The 27,604-nt window shown below is 42.5% G+C and overlaps 1 protein-coding gene across 6 annotated transcripts in view; it reads left to right on the top strand.

Annotated features, from left to right (window-relative positions):
• LOC138635908 (disco-interacting protein 2 homolog C) overlaps nucleotides 1-24,667 on the top strand; it is a 136,709-nt gene extending 112,042 nt beyond the window's left edge. For 2 of the 6 annotated variants that reach the window (XM_069723625.1, XM_069723629.1), the window contains exons 17-38: nucleotides 92-206; nucleotides 1,517-1,656; nucleotides 2,488-2,624; nucleotides 2,737-2,945; nucleotides 3,573-3,687; nucleotides 4,892-5,093; nucleotides 5,877-5,986; nucleotides 11,079-11,159; nucleotides 11,782-11,905; nucleotides 12,759-12,880; nucleotides 13,425-13,536; nucleotides 13,823-13,932; nucleotides 14,368-14,498; nucleotides 15,174-15,342; nucleotides 15,513-15,683; nucleotides 16,855-16,884; nucleotides 18,789-18,850; nucleotides 21,571-21,628; nucleotides 21,729-21,803; nucleotides 22,053-22,227; nucleotides 23,296-23,419; nucleotides 24,300-24,666. In XM_069723625.1, coding sequence (XP_069579726.1) covers nucleotides 92-206; nucleotides 1,517-1,656; nucleotides 2,488-2,624; nucleotides 2,737-2,945; nucleotides 3,573-3,687; nucleotides 4,892-5,093; nucleotides 5,877-5,986; nucleotides 11,079-11,159; nucleotides 11,782-11,905; nucleotides 12,759-12,880; nucleotides 13,425-13,536; nucleotides 13,823-13,932; nucleotides 14,368-14,498; nucleotides 15,174-15,342; nucleotides 15,513-15,683; nucleotides 16,855-16,884; nucleotides 18,789-18,850; nucleotides 21,571-21,628; nucleotides 21,729-21,803; nucleotides 22,053-22,227; nucleotides 23,296-23,419; nucleotides 24,300-24,552 — 2,825 coding nt within the window. In that variant the 3' untranslated portion in view covers nucleotides 24,553-24,666. Of the gene's footprint in view, nucleotides 1-91; nucleotides 207-1,516; nucleotides 1,657-2,487; nucleotides 2,625-2,736; nucleotides 2,946-3,572; nucleotides 3,688-4,891; nucleotides 5,094-5,876; nucleotides 5,987-11,078; nucleotides 11,160-11,781; nucleotides 11,906-12,758; nucleotides 12,881-13,424; nucleotides 13,537-13,822; nucleotides 13,933-14,367; nucleotides 14,499-15,173; nucleotides 15,343-15,512; nucleotides 15,684-16,854; nucleotides 16,885-18,788; nucleotides 18,851-21,570; nucleotides 21,629-21,728; nucleotides 21,804-22,052; nucleotides 22,228-23,295; nucleotides 23,420-24,299 lie in introns of all 6 variants that reach the window. The other 4 variants (XM_069723630.1, XM_069723626.1, XM_069723627.1 and 1 more) reach the window with 4 other exon arrangements.
• Nucleotides 24,668-27,604: the final 2,937 nt, after the last annotated feature.

Here is a 27,604-nt window from a genome sequence, read left to right as displayed (position 1 = left end):
ACGTGCGAAAGCATCGCCGTGACGAGCTACTTTTAAACCTTCGCTTTTGCTACGATGCCGGTAACCGAACTGTTTTTAACGTGTCTCTCAGGGTCGATCTCGTCCTGCGACGCCTTCCTCAACGTCTTCCAGACGAAAGGTTTGAAGCCGGAGGTGATCTGCCCGTGCGCCAGCTCCCCCGAGGCGCTGACTGTCGCCATACGCAGGTACGCCACCACACCAGTGACACATTTGTTGTCTGTGTGGGTCTTTTTATAGTATTTTTTTTTTTACTTTTTTATATTCAAAGAAATTTGACATGAAACTTCTGGGAGTTAACGTAGCGATTACTGACTTTGCTTTCTGTTTAACACATCACGAGAGACATGAACGGACTCGGTTCACTGCTCGAAGACAAACTTCAATTTTATTGGAAAGTCAGTAATCACTACGTCAACTTCCAGAAGTTTCATGTCGAATTTAAAAAAAAATTTTTACAAAATAATCATCATAAAGAATCACATCCACCAATTTTAAACACTTATGACTTATTTTATGGCCAATCCAGCACCTTGATTCGTCAATGATTTTATTAAACAGATGTATCTAGTCCCCTTCATAAGAAGCTTTTGGTGGTGTCGAAATTTTTTGAATTTTGTACAAAATAATCATCACGAAGATTCACATCCTCCAAATTTGGACATTTATCACTTATTTCATGGCTGTACCTCCCATCAATACCTTTCTTCGTTAATGAATTTGACTAAACACAGATGTATTTCGTCCCTTCAGTAAATACGAAGCTTTTAGCGGCTTTGGCTAGCTTCCATTTTACCCCCATTTTTTTTTTTAACCCATTTAAGTTCCTGACTTTAGAGTTTTGTGGCTTCAGAAAACACTAAACTCACATTTCCACCTCTTTCATCATCCTCTTTGTAGTTTCAACATCCGAACTCCACATTACGCTCAAACCAGCTGCCGTTCACAAGCTGGCTGCAGTTTATTTCTTCATTACAACACTGTAAAAGCTGCTTGTGTGTGTGTGTGTGTGTGTGTGTGTGCGTGCTAATAAATAGCACTTTGCCTCATCGGGTGTGGCAGTAATGAACTCACTTTATTTTTAAACCCACTCACACATGTGTTTGTTCTTCTATTTGTGAGCTCCCTCATTGACATTCAGCAGATCCAAGCCTCTAATCCGGACTTCAAGCTGAATTTAATTACCTTCAAATGGTCCGGTAACAACCGGGAGGGGGGTTGGGGTTTGGGGGAGGGGGGGTACTTACTGTCACTCTCCCAAACTAACCTCACTTTTTTTTTTTAAATATCCTGGCTTTAAAAAATATTCAGACTTTATAAAGTTAAATTTTCTTTAAATGTTCTCACTTTCCAGTAATGTCTTTAATTAAAAGGTGAAATCTGCAATTATGAAGAATTCCCTTCGGTTCTGAAAAAGACCAAAAAAAGATCAACTTAACGCTCCAAAATGCATCAACACCTCCGCCTCTGATTGGCTGCTTGCTCGTCCCGTCTGCAGGCCGGCGGAGGAAGGCAGCACCCCTCCGGGTCGCGGCGTGCTGTCCATGCAGGGTCTGAGTCACGGCGTGATCCGGGTCGACTCGGAGGAGAAGCTGTCGGTACTCACGCTGCAGGACGTCGGTTCCGTCATGCCCGGAGGTGAGACCAGATGAAGTCGCGTTTTTATTTTTATTTTTTTTAAGTTGTGGCGTATATTATATTTACATTTTTTTCTTCTCGGATATTAAAATTCATCACTACTTTTGTCCGACCGCTGGAGCGACCGGCCGCTCATAAGAGTCGTAAATCAGCGTTTTTATTTTTAGCTCGATTTCTCTCTGACTTTGAAATATTATCTTAATTTTTAAGACTTTGTTGAATCAGTTTGAGACATTTCTTTGTTTTTTTTGTTTCTTTTCTTTTTTTTTTTCGGTCTAGACATTTCCCAACTTTATTCATTGTTTTTTTAGTCCTCTTTTTTTTTTGTTTTTAAGCACATTTTTCTTCCTTTTTGTTCTTTCCTTCTGTCTTCTGTCTTTCATTTTTATTTCCAACACGTCTATAAGCATAAAAATCCCCAAAACGTGTAGTTGGAATTATTGAGATCATATTACTGGTATTATTGAATGAACAAATTTAAGACTTGTATTTGAAAGAGAGTATTTCTCCTCTGTGTTATTAATATTTCGGTTCAAGGAATGGTTTGGTATTTTATTTTATTTTATTTTAATTTTGGAATCCCAGATGGAGCTTATTGATTACAAATCGGCCAAAATACGGACACACTTTTTGTAAATAAAACTGAATTAAAGTTTGTTAAAAGCTCCTTATTGATTTGCTATAAAAAGACAAAAAGAATTATATTTCTAGAAGTGTGGATGTCTATCTGATTGGAGTCTGGAGTTTCAAAATAAAACCTGCAGGACCTTTATTTTTTTTTTTTTCCTTCCATAAAGTGACAAATAGTGATTTGTTTTTTTCTGTCTGCAGGGATGATGTGCGCGGTGAGGCTCGAAGGCGTCCCCCAGCTCTGTAAAACCGACGAGATCGGAGAGTTGTGCGTTTGTACGGTTGCCACGGGAACCTCTTATTACGGCCTGGCCGGTATGACGAAGAACACCTTCGAGGTGAGGGCGTACATGCTTTTGTTAGTTGTATTTTTCCTGTTCTGTGTGTTTCATTCAGATAATTTTTAATCTATTTATGTCTTATAAATTTTTTTTTTAAACAACAACGCAGGTGTTCCCCGTGTGCAGCAACGGCACGCCCATCAGCGAGTTCCCCTTCACCAGGACCGGCCTGCTGGGATTCATCGGACCCGCGGGTCTGATCTTCGTTGCCGGGAAGATGGACGGTCTGATGGTGGTCGGAGGGCGTCGGCACAACGCCGACGACATCGTTGCCACGGCGCTCGCCGTGGAGCCGATGAAGTTCGTGTACCGGGGCAGGTAGGCGTCAGACAAAATGATTCTGCACTTCATCTGTCAATCAAACAGGATGAATGGGACTGTGACGACCTCATCTGTTGGTTCATTAAGTTTCTGTCTGTTGAAGAAATCCTGCATGAAAAGTACAAAAAGTTCAAATTCTTCATTCAAATGTGTGCGGAAGGAAAAAGACCGAAAAGTTTCATATTAAATTATACTTCTGAATTGTCTGTGCTGCAATTAATTGCATTTAAATCTGCATTTACATGTTGCAGTGTTGTAATTTTTTTATGAAACATAAAAGCTCATTTTTAATTTGATGGCAGCAAAAAAAAAAGTTGGGACGGGCAACGAAAAACTGGAACAGTCGTGTGAAGCTGAAAAAAAGAAAGAAACAAAAAAAACACCTGGTTGGACATCCCACAACTAATTTGGTTACCTGGCAACAGATCAGGAGCATGATTGGATATAAAAAGATCATCCTGGAATGATGGTTGTAATGTTTAGGACTCACTGTGTGTGTGTGTGTGTGTGTGTGTGTGTGTGTGTGTGTGTGTGTGTGTGTGTGTGTGTGTGTGTGTGTGTGTGTGTGTGTGTGTGTGTGTGTGTGTGTGTGTGTGTGTGTGTGTGTGTGTGTGTGTTCTGCAGGATAGCGGTGTTTTCCATCACGGTGCTTCATGATGAGAGGATCGTGGTCGCGGCGGAGCAGCGGCCCGACTCGACCGAGGAGGACAGCTTCCAGTGGATGAGCCGAGTTCTGCAGGTGCACGCACACACACACACACACACACACACACACACACACACACACACACACACACACACACACACACACACACACACACACACACACACACTTTTGTAAGACTTAGAACAGCAATACGAGTGTGTTTAAACATACACATTATAAACCACAACTTTACGTTCATCTGAGTATATACATATCTTATTGTTCTGTGCCATGGAGCTCCATTATTTTACAAAAACTATTAAAAACACATCAGCGAGCCTCACGGTTGCCCAGGGCAACATGTCCCTTTATAACCATGTTGTTTATTTTCTCACATAAACCGCCCTGCTGCCCCCGATTGCCCAACAGAGCGGCCGTAAATGGATCCATCCGCTGCAGAAAATTGTCCTAAAGAAAAAACAGAACCTCCATCTGTTTTTAGTAACATTAATTAAAAACAATCTTTTTTTCTAAATATGTATTACGTCTTCGGAGACGAAGACAGCGTGGAGAAGTGAGGACGTGTTGAAAGACTGAACAGACGTTGCCGGTTTTGGTCTTTTCGTGGGATTTGTTGACGATAAGAAAACGAGAGAATAAAAACCAGACTGATCCTTTAACATGAACCAGACAGTTTAATAGAGCACTTTATGAAGCTTTTCACACCACATCTCTCGTCTCTTTCACTCTAACACACACACACACACACTTATATACAGTGTGTGATGCTGAGCTATACGCTCATACTGAGCTGCAGCAGATAAAATCTGAGTCCATACTTCGGCTCTCTAAGCCGGCGTGGCGACTGTGGTGAAGCTATAAAAGCCGTCTGGACTTTTAACGGCTGCGATTGAAACCAATTCTCTTTATTCCTTTTTTTTTTTTTTTTTTATTTTTTTTATTTTATCCATCGCTGTCTGTTTTTTGCATTCAGCTTTTTGAGTTTACAGAAACAGGCAGCAGTTTCAAAACGAGATGACAAAGTGTGACGTTACGGGGCCGAAACATTAACGTTTACTGCAGCTGGTGACGAATGCTTAAAGAAAAATGTACTAAGATTGGCTCTTAAATTGTCAATAAAGTACCGATTCAAACCGCAAAATTAAAATCGAATTATTTTGCAGTCATTTTAATCCTTTTATTTTGGGAGGGAGGCTGCTTGAATTTTCATGTCGTCTCAGTCTACCTACTTTCAGTCTGAACCGTATTCTTGTCCGAACGCATCCTGAATTTCCAGGCGATAGACGGCATCCACCAGGTCGGGGTCTACTGCCTGGCTCTGGTGCCGTCCAACACGCTGCCCAAGACTCCGCTGGGCGGCATCCACCTCTCCGAGACCAAGCAGCTCTTCCTGGAGGGGGCGCTGCACCCCTGCAACGTGCTCATGTGTCCGCACACCTGCGTCACCAACCTGCCCAAACCGCGGCAGAAACAGCCAGGTACCCCACACAGAAATGACAAAATAATCAATCTCAGTATGTGGAGAGTCACGGTTTATATGAATCTGCAACTCTGGAAAAAAAAAAAAAAAAAATGGAAAGAAGCTACTAAAAGTTTTGATTTAAATGCCATTTTATTTGGATGATTTTGCACCTAGAACACAATCCATACTAATATCTTCTTTTAGGGCTTCTATATATAACAAACTACTTTTATAAACAACTAAATATTGGCAGCTTATGAGGAGGAAGGATGACTGCAGTTAAATGGAGTTTAAATCATAGGCCGTAGATTAAAATGGACTCCAGGTCTGAAAAGTGCCTTAAAGTGTAATACCACTGATCGCCACTAGGTGCTGGCTCCAATAGACTCGCATTGAAAAATGTAAATGTTTTCCGCGAGTCATTATGGGGCCATAAGTTAAATTCCCTCCTTCTGATCAGAGTTTCCTTCTGGACATAATTTCGTCATTGATTAGATATTAGGCCTCAAAAAGCGTTGTATTTAGGGGCGTGTCCTCGGGTTCTGGCTCCTCCCCAGTTCGTATAAATAACGTGAAAAAAAATAAAAAGCATAGCAGCGGCCTGAAAGTCCGACTGAAGGCTTCAAAACGTCGCAACACAAACCGATGGGTTCTGGTTTAAATGAAATGATGTCATCGGCGTATCCAATCAGGAGGCAGCAGTGTCTTCAAAGGAACCAATCACCAAGGGGGGAAAAAAAAAAAAACGGGGAAACGAACGCGAAATAAATATCTGATCTTTTCATCTGATCTCCTCCAGAAATCGGTCCTGCGTCCGTGATGGTCGGGAACCTGGTGTCGGGGAAGAGGATCGCTCAGGCCAGCGGCCGCGATCTGGGTCAGATCGAAGACAACGACCAGGCAAGGAAGGTGTGTGTGAGAAGGGGGGCTCTGCTGGTTTTCTTCATCATCATCATCATCATCATCATCATCAGAAACATCACACACACATACATACGTGTACATAATACGGTTTCATTTCATGCTTCCCTCCATCGTGGTTTTATTCGTTCGGATCAATTCTTATCGATTCGTTTGATGTTGTCGTTTTAGTTTGTTTTTTTTAGAGTCGTCACGTCGAGTGTTTCTTTAATTCATTTCTGCGTTGCGTCGGTGTGCGAGTGTCAACATCTACCGTTCAACAAAACGAACTGTTACACACGAACGCAGCTCCAAAAATCGCTGATGACCTTTTGAAGGAAGTTTTCATATTTATCAGATAAGTTTATCTGATGTCAATCAAACAGACACGCCCCCAAAAACAGGTCTTCTTGAATCTTCTTTTCTAATGAATGAGGGATTATTTTCAGATGGACCTCCAGAAAACTAAGAAGAAGGAGTGACTTTAGCTAACAACACCGAGATAACTTATAGGAAAAGATTTATTGACTTGAAGTTGAATGGGAGTCTATGGAGGCTTTTTGGAGCCGACCTCTAGTGGCACCCGGTGGTATTGCAGTTTTAAGGCACTTCTGCGTCGTCCTCGTTTTTCAGACCCGGAAGCTACGAACACTTTTAATATCCAGTCTATGGTTGCAATTCGTAAATATTGCTGAGTCATCACTTATATTATTCAGGATACCTGGCGGCGGCGTTCGTGGCAGTAAAAAGGAAGACGAGAATCAAAAGTGAACCCGAGAGAACTGGACTGAAAATGGAGGACCGGAGGTCGCGAGAGCAAGAAATCAAAAGAGGAGAGCGGAGGAGACAACAACGATGAGTTCGGAGACAGAAAGGCGTGAGATCGGGGCTGATGGAGAGCAGGAGGCGCCGTGTGTTGCCGACACGAGTGATTTCCTCTCCGCTCCCACTCGGGGGGGAAAAGAAACGCCATCAGCTGCAAACACGCAGCGTCCTGTCGACTCTGACGAGAAGCGACAGGCCTCCGAGTCACAACGGGCAGCTCGGCGGCCGCTTCGGCTGCACGTCCGACGTCCACGTGGTGGTTTAAAAAAACAAAAAAAAACAGCCCGAAGACCTCAGATCGACTGAGATATAGTTCGGGAACCCAAAGTGACATGAAAACACCGATCCAACGCTCCGTCGCTTTTATTTCATCGACTTAAAACGACGTTTTAAAAGTGAAATGCAAAAAGTCGACGAGTCAGAAACCTTTATTTATCCGAACTTTTAATGATTAATATGTCGTTAATTAGTCGCCGCTGAACAACTCGAGGGCTGAACGGATGAATCCGGTCCGTCGGGGTTCGAAAGACAAATCGGAGCAGATCTCCGCTCGTTCGTACTCTGATCTCCGTCCTCGTTGTCGTCGCTTCGTTCTTCCAATCTGTCGACTCGTTCATCCATCACCCCCTTCCCCCCACCGTCACCTCCACCCCCATCACCCCCATCATCCCCCTCACCATCACCTCCACCCCCATCACCCCCCCACCATCACCTCCACCCCCATCCTCCCCCCACCGTCACCTCCACCCCCATCATCCCCCCCACCGTCACCTCCACCCCCATCACCCCCCCACCATCACCTCCACCCCCATCACCCCCATCATCCCCCTCACCATCACCTCCACCCCCATCACCCCCATCATCCCCCTCACCATCACCTCCACCCCCATCACCCCCCCACCGTCACCTCCACCCCCATCCTCCCCCCCACCATCACCTCCACCCCCATCATCCTCCCCCTCCTCCCCACCATCACCTCCACCCCCTCCCCCCACCATCACCTCCACCCCCATCCTCCCCCCCACCATCACCTCCACCCCCATCATCCTCCCCCTCCCCCCACCATCACCTCCACCCCATCATCCCCCCCACCATCACCTCCACCCCCATCATCCTCCCCCTCCTCCCCACCATCACCTCCACCCCCTCCCCCCACCATCACCTCCACCCCCATCACCTCCCCCCCACCATCACCTCCACCCCCATCATCCTCCCCCTCCTCCCCACCATCACCTCCACCCCCATCATCCCCCCCCCCCCCCCCCCGTCCATCCTCCTGAAAACCAAGCCCCTCTGTGTGTGTGAGCTCCTTTTTATTCTTACAAACATACTACCGGTGCAGCCGTTATTTAAAGTCTGTGTTTGTTGACATGTTTTTTTTTTCTACGTGTGATTAATAACGTTTATTCGTGCCGTGTCCATAAAACGACATCCTAATGTAATTTTTTTTTTTTTTTTTAAACCTATATCTTTACTTGACTCACCCGAAGTGTCTGTTGAAGTTTTTTGTCCACTTTTAAAATGCCTCAAACAAAACAGCGATTTTCAGGAATTTCCTCCAAAGTTTTCGCACCGTCATCACTTTCTAAACGAATCCGAGAGGAGAAATCTTTTTCCTCCTCAAACTGACTCGACAGTACTCTGTCGGATTTGAAGATGTATGTATTTTAATGCGAATGTCAGTCACGTTGTCCCTGCCGGGCGGGTCGCCGCGTCGGGCTTCGGCGAAGCGACCGATGATGACATCAGATATACGGCCGAGGCGTTAAAAACACGAGACTCCGACGCTGGCCCTGAAAGCGATTTCATTCTCGCTATTCGAGACCAGATTCGTATCTTCGGCCTGGAATTCAAGAGCTCCTTTGTGTCGGCGTTCGGCATGCCGGTCCTCTCTCTTACAGATAACAGGGTTGTTTTTTATTATCAGCGGTGTATTTTTTATCTCCCGAGGAGCTCCGCCGAGGTTTAAATGGGGGTCACCGCTTCTCTTACATCCAACACAAACCACTTTAACCGCCTTAAACCTGATCGCTCTGATGGCGGAGTCTGAAATACGCTCGTTTGAAGGGATGATTTGTTATGCAGGCGTTGGCCATAAAATTTAAAAAAAACAAATCTGAACGTATTTCTGGATACTCTGAAATGATACCCGGCTCTTCAAGAGTTTCTGTACGCCGGATATAAAAAGACTGGATATAAAAAGTGTTCGTAGCTTCCAGCTCTGAAAGATGAGGCCGATGCAAGAAGTGCTTTAAAGCTGCAATACCAGCGAGTGCCACTAGAGGTCGGCTCCAAAAAGCCTCCGGCTCCATAGACTCCCATTCAACTTCTCTCATCAAATCCAAAGTGAATAAAAAAAAGAAAAGTATCAGGAAAGAGGTTTAAACACCCTAAACAGACCGTCTGTAAAAACACTATATTAAGTCACATAAATACTGAAACCCAAACTACCGCTTTGATTTCCCCGAAGAGGGAAAAAAACCAAACAAACCTCTGTCAGCTCTGTCGATCAGAAAAACCAGATCTCACTCGCAGCCCAGTCGGTCTTTCTTTTTGTACAACTGCTGAGGATACAAAAGGTTCGCAGACTTTACGAGCTCCTTCATCTGCTTCAGTATTCAGTATCTGGTCCCCGTCGGTGAAATTTGCAGCACAAATCAAGCGCACCCCCCGGACCGCAGAGTGGGAGCTTTACGGTCGGAGGGTTCAGACTCTTGAGTCTTCATCTGTCAGCGGAGCGGCCGGCAGCACGAACACACACACACACACACACACACACACACACACACACACACACACACACACACACACACACACACACACACACACACACACACACACACACACACACACACACACACGACGACTGTCTGGCAGAGCAGAACGTAACAGGCATGAGCTCCACTCAGCAGCAATTCCTGAAAAATTCATGAGCCCAGAAACAAACTCGCTCCGTCTTGATTTGTTCTCTCCTCCCGTCTCCAATTTCCATCGCGCCCGTCTTCCTTTTGTCTCCGCTGTCGTAAAGTGTGAAGTCCCCCCCCCCCACCACCACCACCACCACCCCCGTTACACTCCCTCCCCTCCCCGCCAAATTAAGAGCACCCCTCCAGCCCCCACCTTAATTTCCCAGCACAGTAAGATCCACTGAGCTGCCAGATTTATATTTTATCAGGAGACTGCTATCGAGGCCCAAAAAAATTCATACATTTACAGGGATGTTTCCAAGAAATTACGCTCACCCAATTAACTGTGGTGATATTTTAAAAAGCTATAAAAAAAAAAAAAGACACCATTGAAAGAATTTATTGGAAGTAATAAAGTGAGAACAGCTCCTGAGTTCATGCGCCGGCTTTTCTCCAGGAAGCTGCTGTTAGCGGTACAAAGAAGCTGAGGACATTTTTAAATAGTATTCTGAGTTGGAACTATTTATGAAATAGTTTTTCATTTAAAAATGGAAGTTTGAGGTTCGAGTTAATCATTTCTTAAATTTCTGATTTTTACCATCTGTAAATCTGTTAAGGTTCACTGAACTGGAGAAAAAAAAGTTGGTTAAAGTCTGTTTGTCTGTTGCATTTTAAAGGGGTCAGTCTGCACCGAGTCCTTTTAAAGCTGCAGGTCATTTTCTGAAATATTATCAGAGGAAACAACCGAGAATTGTCTTAACGCGTACAAAGAGACGTGTAATAAGTTTCCATCAAGAAGAAATAAGGTTTTCTGCAGAATTTTAACTTGTTCAAAGCACACAAGGAAGTATATTAACGTGCTCAGCATGTTTTCTCTGATCCTGTTCAGACGTGGCATCAACATGCCTCTCGAGTGACCTCACTTCTCCGCTCTATATGCAAATGAACACGCGCATCAAACCGAGTACATAAACACGTGAAAACGTACAGAAACAGGAGAAGAGAGCAGTGGAAGCAGCTGGTGTTTAACACGCCGAGACATCTTTGCTCATTTCAGCCTCATTTTAACGCTCCGGCTGTCAAAAATGTACGACGTGTTTGTAAATGTCTGAATTCTCGAGTTTGTAATTGACAACTTGAGCCGTCAGACCCGACCCGATCCTGTCGGTTGAGGCTCCGATTATTGAAATATTCCGGCGGGTTTGAGAGGGTCGGTGTCTGCGCTGCGGTGGGTCGATGAACTGATGTCATTTTTAACAGTGTGACTCCTCCCGCGGTGTTTGCAGCTCTGTTCCCGGTGTCGATATGATTCAGTATAATCAAATGAGGTATTTATATTATAATTATTTTGGACTGTTTGTGTCTTTCAGTTCCTCTTCCTGTCTGAGGTGTTACAGTGGAGAGCCCAGACCACTCCAGACCACGTCCTGTACACACTCCTCAACTCCAGGGTAACACACACACACACACACACACACACACACACACACACACACACACACACACACACACACACACACACACACACACACACACTGTACATGGAGATATCCACCAAATATTGTCTACCTGTTTACAACTTGTATTGCTTTTGAACGGGAGGTCAGCAGTGAGGTCCTGTCGAGGTTTAAACATAAAACAAGTGCAGCAAACAAACAAATCTGTGTATTTTGAAATTTATAGTTGCCAGGATTTCCCCTTTTTTCTTTTTTATGCTGCAAAATCAGCTTTATTTCCAGTGTTGGTTGAAGAAAGAATAGAAATGGTTCTCATGATGCAGTTTGAACGTGAGATCGTGTGAACAGGTCGCGTGTGACCCGTTTGGTTTGTTTGCATGATGACAATACGAACAGCTGGTTTGCTTACAGCTGTCCGGCGCCGAGATGCTGCAGCGGAAAATCTGACATGACGTCTGCTGATACACATCGCTGATTGAACGTGTCAATCATCCGCTGCTGTGTGTGTGTGTGTGTGTGTGTGTGTGTGTGTGTGTGTGTGTGTGTGTGTGTGTGTGTGTGTGTGTGTGTGTGTGTGTGTGTGTGTGTGTGTGTGTGTGTGTGTGACCTCCTCCAGGGTACGATAGCCAGCTCTCTGACTTGTGTTCAGCTGCACAAGAGAGCAGAGAAGATTGCCGCCATGCTGGGTGAACGGGGCCACCTGCAGGACGGAGACCACGTCGCACTGGTCTACCCTCCGGGTAAACAACACAACAACACAACACAACACAACAGCTCGCTCGCCTCATGTCTAACACGCCAATATCTATAAATTCATTCAGTTTTCAAAATAAAAGCTGATCCGACCCAGCGCGCCTTTAGCTTATCTCGTCACAATACATTGGTGCCGCTTCGATATGTATTGCAATTTATAAATAGCCAAGCAAAGCAAAATAAAGTACTGTTATAATAAATCTCAAATAAATCACGGTTAGGGTACTGTGAGCAGAGATGCTGGTGCTTTTATTTTGAAGCTCCCAGCTCGTCTCAGGCAGGAAGTGATGTCTTTTAGCAGTTAGCAGAAAGTTAAAACCGCTTCGAGTCAGCGGTGACGTTGACCGGGACGATTTATTCACTTTCGGCGGGAAAACCAGCGACTTTCCGCCGGCGTTGGAACAAACTTCTCCGGTTCAGTTTGTTCACGCGCCAAGACGCCGGGCTAACTGTTAGCTTTTATTATAGTAGCTCGTTATAGCTAAATAATACACTGATTATTCCACAATCAGCGTATCGATAACTTAACTGAATTGATTTATTCAGAATTCATTGAATTAAAATGTAAAAATGTAGAGCCACCAGTTTAATTAAATTCCAGAACTGACTGTAAATAGGAGAAAGTGGAGAAAGATTTTTTTTTTTTTTTTCTTTTTCCTCCAAAATCCTGAATCACCTTCTTGTCTCCCTCCTCTTCCTCCCCCCACCCCCCTTTTTTTTTTTTTTAAATCTCCCTCCTCTTCCTCTCCCCCCCCTCCCTTTTTTTTTTTTTAAATCTCCCTCCTCTTCCTCTCCCCCCTCCCTCCCTTTTTTTTTTAAATCTCCCTCCTCCCTTTGCAGGCATCGACCTCATCGTGGCGTTTTACGGCTGCCTTTACGCCGGCTGCGTGCCGATCACGGTGCGGCCGCCTCACCCGCAGAACATCGCCACCACGCTGCCCACCGTCAAGATGATCGTGGAGGTAAACAACAACAACAACAACACCGTCAGCGATTTTACTGTACTTGTAACTAGTCGCATCGTCCTCACGCTGAAGTGGAGGGACCGTTTTTAAGAGAAAGCTGACGGATGCGTTTACTTTTTAAGAATGATCGGACTAAAAAAAGATTGACTGATTATTCTCAGCAGGGAAACTTTCATCTGTTTCAATCCACCTGAAAAGATGGACGCAAAGAAAAGATGCTGTTCGGGGATATAAAAAAAAGATTGTTTGACTAATTTATAAGTTGCATCCAACCGGTGCCGTTAAGAAATGGGGCAAAATTATGCTTCAAAGTTATTGTTGTTGTGATATATGGGAGATATATTTGCTTCCTTTAACCACAAGTCCTGATTGTATTCGTTCACATTCTTAGCCACGTCTTACCGGAGGCCTCCACCAGAGGGCGCATCACGAAATTTGAGGGATAAAGAAATAGAACATCTGGATTTGCGTGATTTAAAACGATCGATTAAAAAAAATATATATATATATTTGAATGCCCTCGTTTAATTGGTCGTCGCAGGTGAGCCGGTCGGTGTGTGTGATGACCACGCAGGTCATCAACAAGCTGCTGAGGTCGAAGGAGGCCTCGGCGGCCGTGGACGTCCGGTCGTGGCCTCCCGTCCTGGACACAGGTACACACACACACACACACACACACACACACACACACACACACACACACACACACACACACACACACACACAGACACAGATATCTTTTACTGACACACTGAGGCTAAAACTGACATATTTGAATTCCAGTTTCAAAGAGATCATTTCAGATGAAGTTGGTTTATAGACAGTTTTATCTGTTTATTTGCGGGAATTAATGATTTTTTTTTTCCTTAAGTTCTGTTTCAAATAATGGAAATGACGTCGTGCCGATGATTGATTTTTCTTTTTTTTTTCTTTTTGAAGACGATTTGCCAAAGAAGAAACCTCCTCTGCTGCATAAACCGTCCAACCCCGACACCCTGGCCTACCTGGACTTCAGCGTCTCCACCACCGGCATGCTCGCTGGAGTCAAGGTAATGACTTATAAACAAAAATGTCCAGCCGTGGAGTCAGGAAGGAAGTCTTCCAAAATCACACACACACACACACACACACACACACACACACACACACACACACACACACACACACACACACACTGCACAAAAATACTCATTAAAAACAGTCGGATTATTACTTCAATGGCAGAATTTTAAATGTATATCATAATGTCTCAAATTACGTTAAAAAACATTGTTTTTGGTCAAATAATTGCCCGCCATCTCCGCACTGCTGCGTCAGCACCCGAAGCCCTTTCAGAAACTCTTGAATTTATCGAAGGTTTTCCGACCTAAAATCCTAATTTGTTTCTCGACGTTGCAGCGGGAAAAAAAACCAAATACTGTAATCTGTATTTTCTTTGTTTTAACGTTTTTTTATCTGTCCGTCGTGTCTCCGTCTCCCGGCAGATGTCTCACACAGCCACCAGTGCCTTCTGCCGCTCCATCAAGCTGCAGTGTGAGCTCTACCCGTCCAGGGAGGTCGCCATCTGCCTCGACCCGTACTGCGGCCTGGGCTTCGTCCTCTGGTGCCTTTGCAGGTGAGACGCAAAAAAAAAAAGTATATATTTAAGTGTTCACTCAGACCACGTTTGTTTTTCATAACTTTCCTTTACAAAGTGAGAGTTTTGTAGACAAAACATACAAAAGATATGTTGGAAAATGTGTTATTTACAGATTAAACAACACAAGAGGGAAGAAAAGTTCAGTTTTTAGTTAGAATTAGTGGATTATATTTATTTAAAGTCTTTTAGAGGTTTTTTTTATATACAAAATTCTGACATATTTTATGGCTCCAGACATTTTTCCCGATCTTTAAAACAACATTTGTTTCACTTTATTTCTAATAATTTGAAGCAAACAAAAGGCTCCTGTCAATTCGGTCATTTCTTGCTCTCTCTACCGTTATAACATTAAAACCACTGTAGCTTCACTATAAACTTTATTTTGCCAACGTTTGGTGATTATGTAGTAGACATATTTTTTTGTATTATTTAATTCGATATTACTTTTAATATATATTGCAATGATAATAGTCTATGGTTGAGAAAAAAATGCATCATTTTTTTGTCAAATAAAAAAATTTAAAAAACAAGGGAAAATATATTCTATTCTATATTCTGCTTATTGGCAACAAAATCCATTAAAGCACCAATTTGAAGTTGTGTTAGATTTAGAGTATAGAGTTGGTAGAAACGTCCGGCTCTCTCTTGCAGTGTGTACTCAGGTCACCAGTCCATCCTCATCCCTCCGTCCGAGCTGGAAGTGAACCCGGCTCTCTGGCTGTCGGCCGTCAGCCAGTACAAAGTGCGCGACACCTTCTGCTCCTACAGCGTCATGGAGCTGTGCACCAAAGGCCTCGGCCTGCAGACCGACTCCCTGAAGGTCAGAGGGGGACGGCTTCTGTCTCGCGGTTTTTTTTTTTTTTTTTTTTTTTTAAATCCCGTGAATCGAGGGTCAGAAGTGATGTTTCCTCCAACAAACCTTGTCACCCCCCCCCCACACACACCCTCCCCTCCCTACGCTCCCCACCCTCCCCTCCCTTCCCTCTCCAGTCTCGAGGTCTGGACTTGTCCCGGGTGAGGACCTGCGTGGTCGTGGCGGAGGAGCGTCCCCGCATCGCCCTGACGCAGTCCTTCTCCAAACTCTTCAAGGATCTGGGACTCCACCCTCGAGCCGTCAGCACCTCCTTCGGCTGCAGAGTCAACCTGGCGATCTGCCTGCAGGTCCGTCACATTTTCACCTTCTCGGTTTTCCATTTCACTTTTTTTTTTTTAACAGAGACCGAGGGCATCTCAAGAACCGACCTGCTTCTGTTACAGTTAGCTGCTGTAGACTTTTTTGAATTTCTTTTTGAAAATATTAGTTACTGTAATTAAAATGGTCAAAAATGGTGTAAAATTTCATCATTTTATTTGGAAAAAAGTTACATTTTCCGGGAGGAGTTGAACCCCGGAAAACATCCACAAATATGAGACAGGTTGGGAGTTTCAGGAAGGCGTCTCCGTTCACTTTTCCTCCTGCTTCCAGTTTTTATGCTTAGCTCGGCTAAACTCAGTCTTTATACGCAGAGATTAAACTTGTATCAGTCTTCTCGTATATCTGACTTTTTGTTTTGTGTATATTTTTTGGGTGAATTTGAACGTTTTAACGACCTTCGTTCATCGCTTGAAAGATTTTCACGGCTCCTCGGGTCATTTGATAACTTTTCATTTTCTGCCTTTGAAGTGTAAAAATATATATTATATACACATCAGTGCAAGAATTACACATTAATCCAGATATTAACAGAGTTAAAGTCACGGGTCATTCTCTGCAACCTGCTGTCTTTCATCCAATCAGATCAGTTCCTGAGACATTCATTTTTTTTTTTTTTACTGTATGTCCTTCAGGTTCAGAGTCGTCCCTCCATCTCAAGCTGATCATCGCTTTTACATTTCAACTATGATTTTACAAACCTCGGATTGTTTCACATCGAAATGTGCTGTTATTAAAACCTGTTTTTTTTTATTCCCGATAAAAGTATTGTTTCAGATTTTTACCTCAATTTATTCTTTTAATTTTAAGATTTCTAACTGCACGACTCGATTAGTTAACAGACTTTCAACAGTATGTGGAATAATTTTCCTAAATCCTTTTAACAAGCGGCTTTAAAACGACCAAACTAACATTTGGCTGAACAATCTTTTCTGCTCTGACTTTTTTTTTTTTGTTTCTTTTGAGTTTTTCCATTTTGACGTGTTTTCCTCCCTCTTCCCTTTCTTGTTTTTGTGCATAACCCCGCCCACATTTCTCATCCTTGGTTTTGTCTCCGCCCTCCCTCCTTCTTTACTTCCTCCTCTGCCCCCTTCACTTTCCTCCTCCTCCTCCTCCTCCGCCCCCTCTTCGCTGCTGTAGCCTCACAGGCTGGGAAAGCTTGCCGACCAGGTAGGGAACCACCATCAACCTCACCCCCTCCCCCGCCCAACAACCACCACCACCACCACCTCCACCACCTACTGCCTGTCAGCACATCACTCATCAGCTGGCTTTCGATCAAACTTTAAAGTACCACTGAAATGTCAGATCTTAAATATTGCACCTATATATATATATATATATATATATATATATATATATATATTTTTTTTTTTTTTGGGAACAATCATCGCAAATTCGCGTCGCTGCTGGTTTACGTACTTTTAATGCGTACTTTTCACATTTTCATGTCATTTATTCGTTAACGCATCCAAGTGTGACGAATAAATGACTTTAAGAAGAGCATTCTGGGAAACCCCAAAAAATACCCTAAAAACTTTGCACTGGAAATATTCCTCCAACATTACATCATTTCCTGCAGGATAACTTACCATGGCAACGCTATAGCGGCTAGCTTGTGCTGGCATCAAGGTCAATAGAGGAACTCCACAACAACAACAAAAGACTGTATCTAAAAGGACATAACTTCCAGATCTGAAAATTGAGGCCAATGCGAAAGTGCCTTAAACTGCAATACCACCGAGGGCCACCACTAGGGGTCGGCGTCTATATGCGCCGGCTCCATAGACTCCCATTCAACTTCTCCAATGAAATATAAAGTCAACACAAAATTTTCCACGTGTCAACTTGGTGTCGTTCACCAAAGTCACGCCTCCTTTATAGTTTTCTGGCGGTTTATCTGAAAATAATCCAGTCGTTTATTAGATATTAGGCCTCAAAAAGCAGCATTATTGGCGGGGTGTCTGTTTGATTGACAGGCCTGTGGTGCAGTCAGGTTTCCGCTATCAGTGGGCGGGGCGTAGTTTCCCCGGGTTCCCAATCAGATCGAGTCAGATCTCGCTCCTCCCACAGCTCCGTCCAAATATGGTCACTTCGGACTCCAACGGACTTATTCCGCTTTCAGGCTTTCGGTTTTACTATATTTTTTAAAGCGTGTTAGCAACTAGCTTATTAGCCACAGTAGCTCGCTAGCCAGCACGGCTGAATTTCCGTCTGCGTTTTTTCTGGTGTAACCGCGCTTTTATAAAAGATTCCAGTGTCAAAAGAAATGGAAAACATATCTTCACCTTTGGTCTGTTTGTTCCAATCAAATGCGAATAAATCACTTAATTAAAGTTCTTCTTCTGGGCGGAGTTTCAAACCGCCTGTGATCACTTTCTCCTTGGAGACGCTGGGTTTTTCAGCCTTTTTCGGGGGGTGGGGGGGGCGGGGTTGGACCTTTCGACTCCCAGCATGCAGCTGTGTGTCCGGCGTCGGGCTCTTTGTGGATAACGGAGGGATGGTGGAGGAAGAGAGGGGTCGGATCTCTTTTCTTTTTCTCTTGTCTTGATTTTTCTTCCCTAAAAATTTCACTCACGAGTTTCAGCACTTATAAACGATCATAAACTAACAGAGATATAAGAGATGTAAATCAAAATCATGGATATTTGATATTGGTGTATGTGTTTTTCTTCTCAGGGCGTCATCACTCTTCACTTTCCCACCTTTTTCTCTTTCCTCTTCAAAGCACTTTTAATTGTGACGTTTCGTTTGCATGTCAATCAACTAGAATCTGATTTAACACGTTTTTTGGGGGGGATATCTTCTGTGTTATTTTGATCATTTCCTTTAATAAATTTAATTTAATAAATGCCGTAGAGCTTTTGGGATTCCCACCTTTGTTCTCAAACCCAAAGCTTTGACTTTCCTCTGGCTGTGGAGGTCAAAAAAGAAAAAGCTTTGGTCTCTTGTCGGCACTAATGCACGAGAGGAGTAGCTTCCCGCCGCGGCCCGGTCCGAGTAGAAGTAGCCGTAGTCGTATTTTCTGTAAACGATGGTCGTGGCTAACTGTGCCGTCGCCGGTGTTTCCTCAGGGCACCTCGGGACCCGACCCCACCACCGTGTTTGTCGACATGAGGGCGCTGCGACACGACAGGTGAGTTAACGCTTTATTTATCATTTATCGTATCAAAGAATGAGAAACTTAAGATTACTTTTCCTGATGGAATAAGTCCAAAACGAAGAAAGCTCAGTCATTAAATCATTTGTTTTTAAGTCTTTTTTTTCTTTTTTTCTCCCAATTATCGATATCAGATATCAGGCTGATTAAAAACAAAAAACAAAAAACGAGGCTCTTCTCCCACCATTTATTAAACATGTCAATAATCATCTTTACTTCTCATCGCCGTCATCCATCTTCTCAGTTCACGACAGAATTAAACGAATTGAAGCAGCTGCTTAAAACCACGACAACTTTGGGATTAACTTTACAATAGTTTGAGGCCATATGTTTCATTAGAGATATTACATTCATCCGTATGAAATATAACAGAAAGTCACATTTAATCTCTGTATTTAAGTCGTTTTTTCCATCTCATCCTTTTCTTCTTCTTCTTCTTCTTCTTCTTCTTCTTCTTCTTCTTCTTCTTCTTCTTCTTCTTCTTCTTCTTCTTCTTCTTTTGTGGTTTAATGGCACGAGGAGTTTTAGCACCTCCATAGCACATATTTCATTTTGAATGTTGGTATCTTTCATAGTCAGTCATTTCTTTTATATAAAAGTCGTAGGCGTTACATATTTAGCTTCATATTTATGTTTTAAAAAGGCAAACAGAAATGTTATTTTTTATTCATATGTTCTAATGTTAAATGCCAATTCACGGCTGTTCTTCTCCATAAGATGAAATATGTGTATCAGTAAACTATGATTAGTTTTTTTTTTCTATAATAGTAACATAAAATGAACACAAAAAGACAATTAAATCATTAACCTCCATTATTTGTACGACAATTAGTCATCGGTTAAATTGTTAATGATACGAAGATTGATCAAAAAGGGTTGTTTTTTTTTACCTTTAAAGTTGCACGCTTGGTCCAGTAATAAACCTCCCGGTGTATTTTATTTTCTCGGCGCAAAATTTCATCTCACATCGAGTCTGTTTCTGGAATCCGCTCTCACGCAGACATTAAATATATATAGTGTGTTTCTAAACTCCTGGGTTCGGTCCTGTGGGATCTCCGTCCTGCTGCGGCCCCCTGCTGGGCAGCTCAGCAAACACGCCGCATAAATAAAGATTTCTATTCTCGTGCCAGACATGTCCTCTACAGCCCCGGAGCGCTGTGAAGTTAAAAAGTAGGAGTGTAATGAGAAGCTGGAAAGTTTCTCCAAAAAACAACGTGACGCTTTCACCTCCTCTCCACATCCCGTCTGACAAACACGAACTTTTACAAACCCGTCGAAACCCAGTCGGAGTCGCATCTCGTGCTGAGTCAGCAGCTCCTGAATTTGTTTTTTGTTTTTTTGGGGTGGGGGGGGCTTTCAGCGGGGAGACAAAGTGTGACTTTAATGAACCAGCTAGCGGTTTGGAAATCGCCGCTAGGGCTCAACATTACTGTCAGAGTTCATGTCTGGAGGTGGTGAAACGCTGTCAGTTTCCAGGCGACGGAGATGGACAACGACTCCGGGATAACGAGCGACACGAGGAGTTATTCAAATCTCTCCTGACAAGGTGGTCCCGTGGGGATTAAAGGAGCAACACCTCGGCTCAGGCCGACACCAGCCCCAACTGTAAAATGTAAATTTAAACTTGTCAGGAGTCGTTACCGCTCCCCGAAGTTTCCAGACTGTCATTATGGTGTCTGCAGATTCTCATCCAGAGAAGTCCCAGCGAGGCTGTGCAGCCCCGCTGGGACTAAATATAACCGTCAGCGTGCATGATTACATGTAATCACTGTTGATTTCAGCAGGACTGCTCCTACCAGAGACTCTCCATGTTGCTTGTTTGTAATCTGACAAACCGCATCTGTCGCTTTATATTTTTTTTTTTTTGGTGGTCAGGAGGATTTCTGTTGTTCCGCATTCTCCTCTTTATTTCATCTCAAATTTAATTCGGGGAGTTAAATCTCTCGGCAGAGACTCGCGGAAAATTCGATATCACTGCAAAAAAAAATGGAGAGTTCCCAGATCGGTTCCCCGGAAACGTCCTGTTAAAGTTCTCTTGAGCTGCAATCACAGCAGAGAAGATGGGAATAATACGAATGTGTCAAAGGGAAATTCAATGTTGAAATATGAAATAGTCCTGAGAGGAGAAGGAACCAGTATTTGGTGAACTCGCGTCTTCTTTTATTCCCCAAAGGGAGAAAAAAAAGTTATAAAATAAAATGAATACACTACTCAAAAAATACATTAAAAAAACAACTTTTTATATTATATTTATCTATGTAGGATATGAATCTGTTGACAGTTGAAGTACGTTTTTATGTTTGCATTTGTTACTGTTATTTGTTACTTAAAATGGAGCGTTTCTCAAGCAACTTCTGAATGGGGATGAAATTGTGCTGCAGGTTACGTCTGGTTTTTAGACTGTTTGTTCACATTTTGGAAAATAAGTCCATATATATATATAATATATTCATTTATATATATAATTGTATATAGATGGAATTAAATTGAATAACCAAAATACTTGAGATAGTTTTTTCTCATCATTAAAAGAAATGGCGTTGATTCATAATTATCTTTAACCTTGTAATTGCGAGATAAAGTCTCCAAATTGTCTGTTCCTTCAGTAAATACTTTGCACTTACTGCACTTGTCTGAGTGATTGTTTTGTTGTCAGATCGTTTTCTTTCATGGTGTGATGTCGCTTCGCTCCGCAGGGTCAGACTAGTCGAGAGGGGGTCGCCACACAGTCTGCCGCTGATGGAGTCCGGCAAGGTGGGAACTTCTTCTTCTTCTTCTTCTTCTTTAAAAAATATGATATGATATTATAAATATGTTGTTTTTCTCCGATTCATCTTCCTCCCTCCTCGAGCAGATCCTGCCGGGGGTCCGGATCATCATCGCCAACCCGGAGACCAAGGGACCAATGGGAGAGTCGCACCTGGGAGAGGTTTGTCAGAACATGAATATTCACTGCTGATTATCGCATCTCTAAGTGTTCATTAAAACTAAAAGAACGAACTTAGCTCCCCGATGTTTACAAAATGATGAGGATTGTCCTCTAAACTGACAGTTTATAGATAAAAGCAATTCAAAATGAAAAGAATAATTATCCCCCAGTATTAATGAACATAACACTTGATCATTTTTGCGTCAGTAGGTACCTGATTGTCTGTAATGTCTGGACGTGCGTTTGCAGATCTGGGTGCACAGCGGCCACAACGCCAGCGGCTACTTCACCGTCTACGGCGACGAGGCGCTGCAGTCGGACCACTTCAACTCCAGACTGAGCTTCGGAGACACGCAAACCGTCTGGGCTCGGACCGGATACCTGGGCTTCCTGCGCCGGACCGAACTGACCGACGCCAGCGGAGGTGAAAGACTTTTTTATCAACGGGGTTTTTCTCTCTGCAGCTCTGAGAGCTCAGTCCTCTAAATCTGGGGCGAAACTGAAATGTTACTTATTTATAACTGAATGAAACGGTAGTCAGATGTTCAGACGGGGAATTTTGGTAGTAAATGAGTTGCATAAAGGAGCAGGGTGCGGGATTTAGAAGGATTTAAGGGAAGGACTACAATATAATATTCATAAGTATGTTTTAATTAGTGTAAAATCGCAACAACAAACTATTTCATCGTTACAGTTTTGAAAAAGATGCATGTTTATTTTTGTATAATGATGAACAGAGACTGTTCAGATATACAGAGCACATCATGTAAATCTTAGACAGAAACTTTATTCTGCAACGGCAGCCTTGTTTTAAATGTACGACCTTTGACCTTTGACCCAGTTTCAGATTTCAAATCCACACCGAGGGAGACGACCTCCAAACTCAGCAGCCCGTCACTTCAGACATAAATAAAGCGATTATGAATTAGAAGTTAACATGAGACTAACGTTAAAGCTTATTGTTAGTGTTACAGTTTCTACAGGAGCCCAGAGGGGACAAACCAAACACGAGCTCGCCCTTTAGTGGGGGTTTTTTGCAATCTGCAACTTCACCACTAGATGGCACTAAATCCAACAGACTGCTCCTTTAAATTCAGGATGTTTATTTGTCAGTCAAGTCGTACAATTGTGTGAAAATTCTTTGGCTGTGAGGCCCCATCACAAAAAATGAATATAGAAAGATATGAGGCAAAAAATAACCACAAATATAACTTTAAAGATTTATTTTTTTTTTTAAAGAGTCTGAACGACTCAACCAAACGAATTCTGGGTTTGTTTGTTTGTTTGTTTTTTTAAATGTAGGAAACTTCTATGACAGAAAATATTTAACGTTGTAAAAACATTTCTCCAAAAAGAAACGTTACTGTCAGAAAAACTCAAGTTTGTGTGTGCGTGTGTGTGTGTGTGTGTGTGTGTGTGTGTGTGTGTGTGTGTGTGTGTGTGTGTGTGTGTGTGTGTGTGTGTGTGTGTGCGTGTGCGTGTGCGTGCGTAGAGCGTCACGACGCCCTGTATGTGGTCGGAGCGCTGGAGGAAGCCATGGAGCTGCGAGGGATGCGCTACCACCCCATCGACATCGAGACCTCCGTCATCAGGACGCACAAGAGCATCACAGAGTGGTGATGAAACACACACAACAACAACAACAACAACTACAACTACAGTACCACATTGACAACACAAAAACAAAACAAAAAGTTTTTGGCTGCAACAAACCATCCCAATATAAACAGGTGACTAAAAATAGACTGATTTGTTTACGAGAGTTTAATTGCGGAGCTGGAAAGCATGAACGAAAGAACTAAATTAACCTGTCAGCCCAGGTTCAGGGAAAATTGTCCTTTGGCTTCTAGTTCAGGGTTTTCCAGACTACGATCAATCTTAGTTGCAGCATTCAAGCCATTTTGGACACCATATTAGCCGAATCAATGTAAAACGAATCAATGACTTTTCCCAGATTAAAAGGTTGTAGTGAACTTCCTGGGCAAGTTTTGCTTTAAAGCTTTTTAGGTGCTGTTTATTTATTTGCCATAGTTTTTACAAAGTTTGGATATTTTTTGCTAAGATTTTGTATTAATAAGTCAAAAAGGATGTGAAATTGCTGTTTTTAATTGAAAAACATCAAACTTTGCCTTCACTTTCTGTTTGTCAAATTGAACCCTTTTATTTTGACTTCCTGTACGTGAACTAAACACACATTTTTGGTAACACTTTCAATTGTAATCAATCAACTGAAAAGCGCAGTATTTGAACACTATTTCACCTGCAACCAGAGCCACATGAAATGTCTTCTCAACAGGATGCTTTGAATATACCGACCCGTAAAGTAAAGCATTACCGAAAGAGGTGTTAAATTTGCCGATGAGTAATTTTTCGCAACGCTATTTAAGAACACAAATATCACCACTATATTTTTAGCGCTCACACTTTTTTAAAACGAGCAGCTACTAAAAAAAACCCAACAACCCTGTATGTGGTTTCTCTGTTCGGTGCCTCCAGCGCGGTGTTCACGTGGACCAACCTGCTGGTGGTGGTGGTGGAGCTGGACGGCTCGGAGCAGGAGGCCCTGGACTTGGTGCCGCTGGTCACCAACGTGGTGCTGGAGGAACACTACCTGATCGTGGGCGTGGTGGTGGTGGTCGACATCGGCGTCATCCCCATCAACTCCCGCGGCGAGAAGCAGCGCATGCACCTGCGCGACGGCTTCCTCGCCGACCAGCTGGACCCCATCTACGTGGCCTACAACATGTAGCGCCCCCCGGTGGGCGGACAATCGTTCGGGGGGAGGGGAGGGAGAGGGGGGGGGAGGGGGGACGCAAAGACACTTAAGGTCCTGAGGCTGAAAAGAATAAAACCGGAGTCCGAGGCTGAGTTTCTGGCACGGGGGAGGGAGGGAGGGAGGGAGGGAGGGAGGGAGGGGGAGGACGTCTTGACTTGGTTGGTTTTTTTTTTGGCCCTGAATTTAGTCTCTCAGGCAGCGCTTACTCCCAAGCTAGCTCCCAAAAAAATTGAGTGGTGGTATTCAGGTCATTCGTGTTCAGGGCTGTGGTTTCAGTTCGGAGAGTGAGATTTGTACTCGGCCTGAGAGGAAGGGACGCCACCTCCTTCCAGGGAGAGAAAGTCGCCCGTTTTGTGCCGACTGTTTACCGAAAAAGTGGCAATCTTGCAGCCAGGAGGCGGTAGAGGACAATCGTTAACGTAGCAAAGATTCTGGCTTTTAAAACTACGTGTGGCTCACTCTATATTTTCCTGTTAATTGTTTGCTAGTTGCTTGTTTTTTTTTTTTTTTTTTTTTTTTACATGTCCTCGGAAAAGTTTTGGCTATTTTTTTGAAAATGATATATACATGAAAACGAAACAAACTGTAGCAAAAATGATATTTTGAGTTTTTACAATATCAACCATCACAAAGTACCAGATATGTTTTGATACGAGGGCGGGGTCTGAGTGAGGTATCGCAGCCGTCCTTCAATTTTACCATGAGGTACGTTTGTTTCATTATTTTTTTTGAAGCTTTTTTTTTTTTTCGACATTATTTTCTAAACCAACCGTCCCATCTGAGCGGGAAATCAATGTGCTAACTTTCATACAATAACAGCTGCAGCCTTTAAACTGTTTATTTTTCCGTACAAACTAGCAGCTTCAAATGAAGCCAAACAACACACAAATTCATATCATGTAAGTATGTACAAAAAGAAACTGATTTAATTTATTTTGTCTCTCTTTTAGAAGTATATGACGAGACGTTCAAGAATGTTTTGCTCTTGAATATTTGCTAATATAAAAAAATAAAAAAATCATTGTATTATCTTGAGTGAAACAGACGCACATCAAGCATATTATGGAAAATAGAAATATATGATTATAGATTATATTAAAGATGAGTTAAAGCATTACTCGAGGACAAAAGCAGTTTGACATAGGACGCCGTTTGTCTGAAATGTGAGTCAAATGGAAAATTATAAAGTGACGCTTTGAGGAGTTTTATTCCAGCTTTTATACGAAGAGTTCTGATCCAAAATGTGGGGAGCAAAAATGAATTTAATAGTATAGGAGCTTTTTTTTAATATAAATTATTTGTGATCTTTCCTCAAATTTCAAACTGGTCAATATTTTACATTTTTTTTATTTTTACTAACTCATTTTTACGTTTGTACTTCCGAAATGTGAGTTTTTAAAAAGTGACAATTGTAACGTCAAACATTAGACTCGACATAATTCAAATATTTTTACCGTTAGGTTTCAGTTTTATTGCTGTTGGGTTTTGACCACTGGTGGCGCTGTGGAGCAATGTTTTTGTTTTTTTTACATTCAATCTTGTTTTTTGTCGTTTGCAGTACACATTCCTGCCGTCCATTTTTCGCTTTTCCGTTCATCAACAGTTGGTGACGACAGCATGCAAAGAAACGACGGCAAAGAAAACCGCTGGCTACTAAACATGGATTAAAACAACGCAATATTTATTTGCCATTGCAAATGTTTTACTTTTTTTTAGGGAATGCATTCACCGCTTTAACGAAGTTTGAGGCTTCCAATTGGCCATTATCATATATTTCTTTGAATTATTTCAACTTTGAGCTTTTTCTTAAAAGGGAGCGTGTTTTGTGCAACGACGAGATTAGAAACTGTACTCATTGTTCAGTCTGTTAGTCTAAAATCAAAATTAACTTGTTTTAAAGGCTCAACGTAACATCCTTTTGAGGCATGAAGTAGATAGACATACTATATATACTTTATTAATCCCTCAGAGGGAAATTTTTAATGATTGAATGAAGGGGAAAACTCAGAATATTAAGTACGCAAATTGTCATTTTAGGCAGCAGTTTACAATTAAGATCACGTGAGGTTAATTCAAGATTCATAGTTTCCTCCGACACCGAACCGAGCTCTCTAATCTTTATCTGATTCGGGACATTTTCCGCCCTCTAGTGGTGACCAGGAGGAATTATAGCAGTTTTGCATCAGAACTCTTCACGTTTATTAGGGAACAAAGCAGGTTTTCTGCTCTTTAAAATGTAATGAATAGGAGTTTTTCTGTAATTTTTCAAACTCTCTTTCCTGGAATGAAACTCCTCCCTTCTAACAGACCGACAGCAGTACTGGACTTGTTCTGTTTTATCGCCTCCGGCTGGGAAAAGGTGACTCAGCACCTTCGCGAGTGTCCCCCAAAGCGGCAGGCGGGCGGGCGGGCCGCCGCTTTGACTGTAAATATCAAAGTGAGAAGTTCTTCATATTTTTACATGGACAGATCAATCAGGGCTCATACAGTGATGTCACGACAGGAAACAATGAGGGCGTTTTACCAGAGACCCTTTAACTCACGAGTTAACTCAAGAGCTGTGCAGAGGTCAAAGGTCGGAGGAGCGCCGCCTTTAGTCCGATTTGAGGTCGACGCTTCTTCTCTGGCGGAGAATGTTCTAGTTTCAACACGTGAGGATTTTTGAAAAGAAAAAAAAAAAAAGCACTTTCTTCACTGTTTGTTTTCTTTTATCAGCGAAATGTATGTCCCCAGTTTTTTTTTTAAGGTTTTAAAAATGTCTTATTTGAGTTGACATACAGTCTTTCACTTAAATAAATATTTCAACAATTTTGACAATGCAAAAATTTGTTTTGGTTTATTTATTCGTCTATATTAGTCTAAAAGTAGTGTTTTATGTTGCCTTTTGGTCATCTGCACACATCATTTTATTGAATAACATTATGCTTTGAGATTGTCGCACAACTTACTGACGTGACTTATCTTATGAATCTTGAAAAAAAAAGTCGTCCGAAAAGTGATAAAAAAAAAAAATTAAATTAAAAAA

The sequence above is a fragment of the Brachyistius frenatus genome, unplaced genomic scaffold (genome assembly GCF_029030835.1).
Source record: "Brachyistius frenatus isolate BFR_SWC_R1_liver_20210118 unplaced genomic scaffold, ASM2903083v1 Contig_339, whole genome shotgun sequence".
Classification (NCBI taxonomy): Eukaryota; Metazoa; Chordata; class Actinopteri; family Embiotocidae; genus Brachyistius; species Brachyistius frenatus.
Note: the sequence above shows the minus strand (reverse complement) of the source record. Positions and strands in the feature narration are given on the sequence as shown.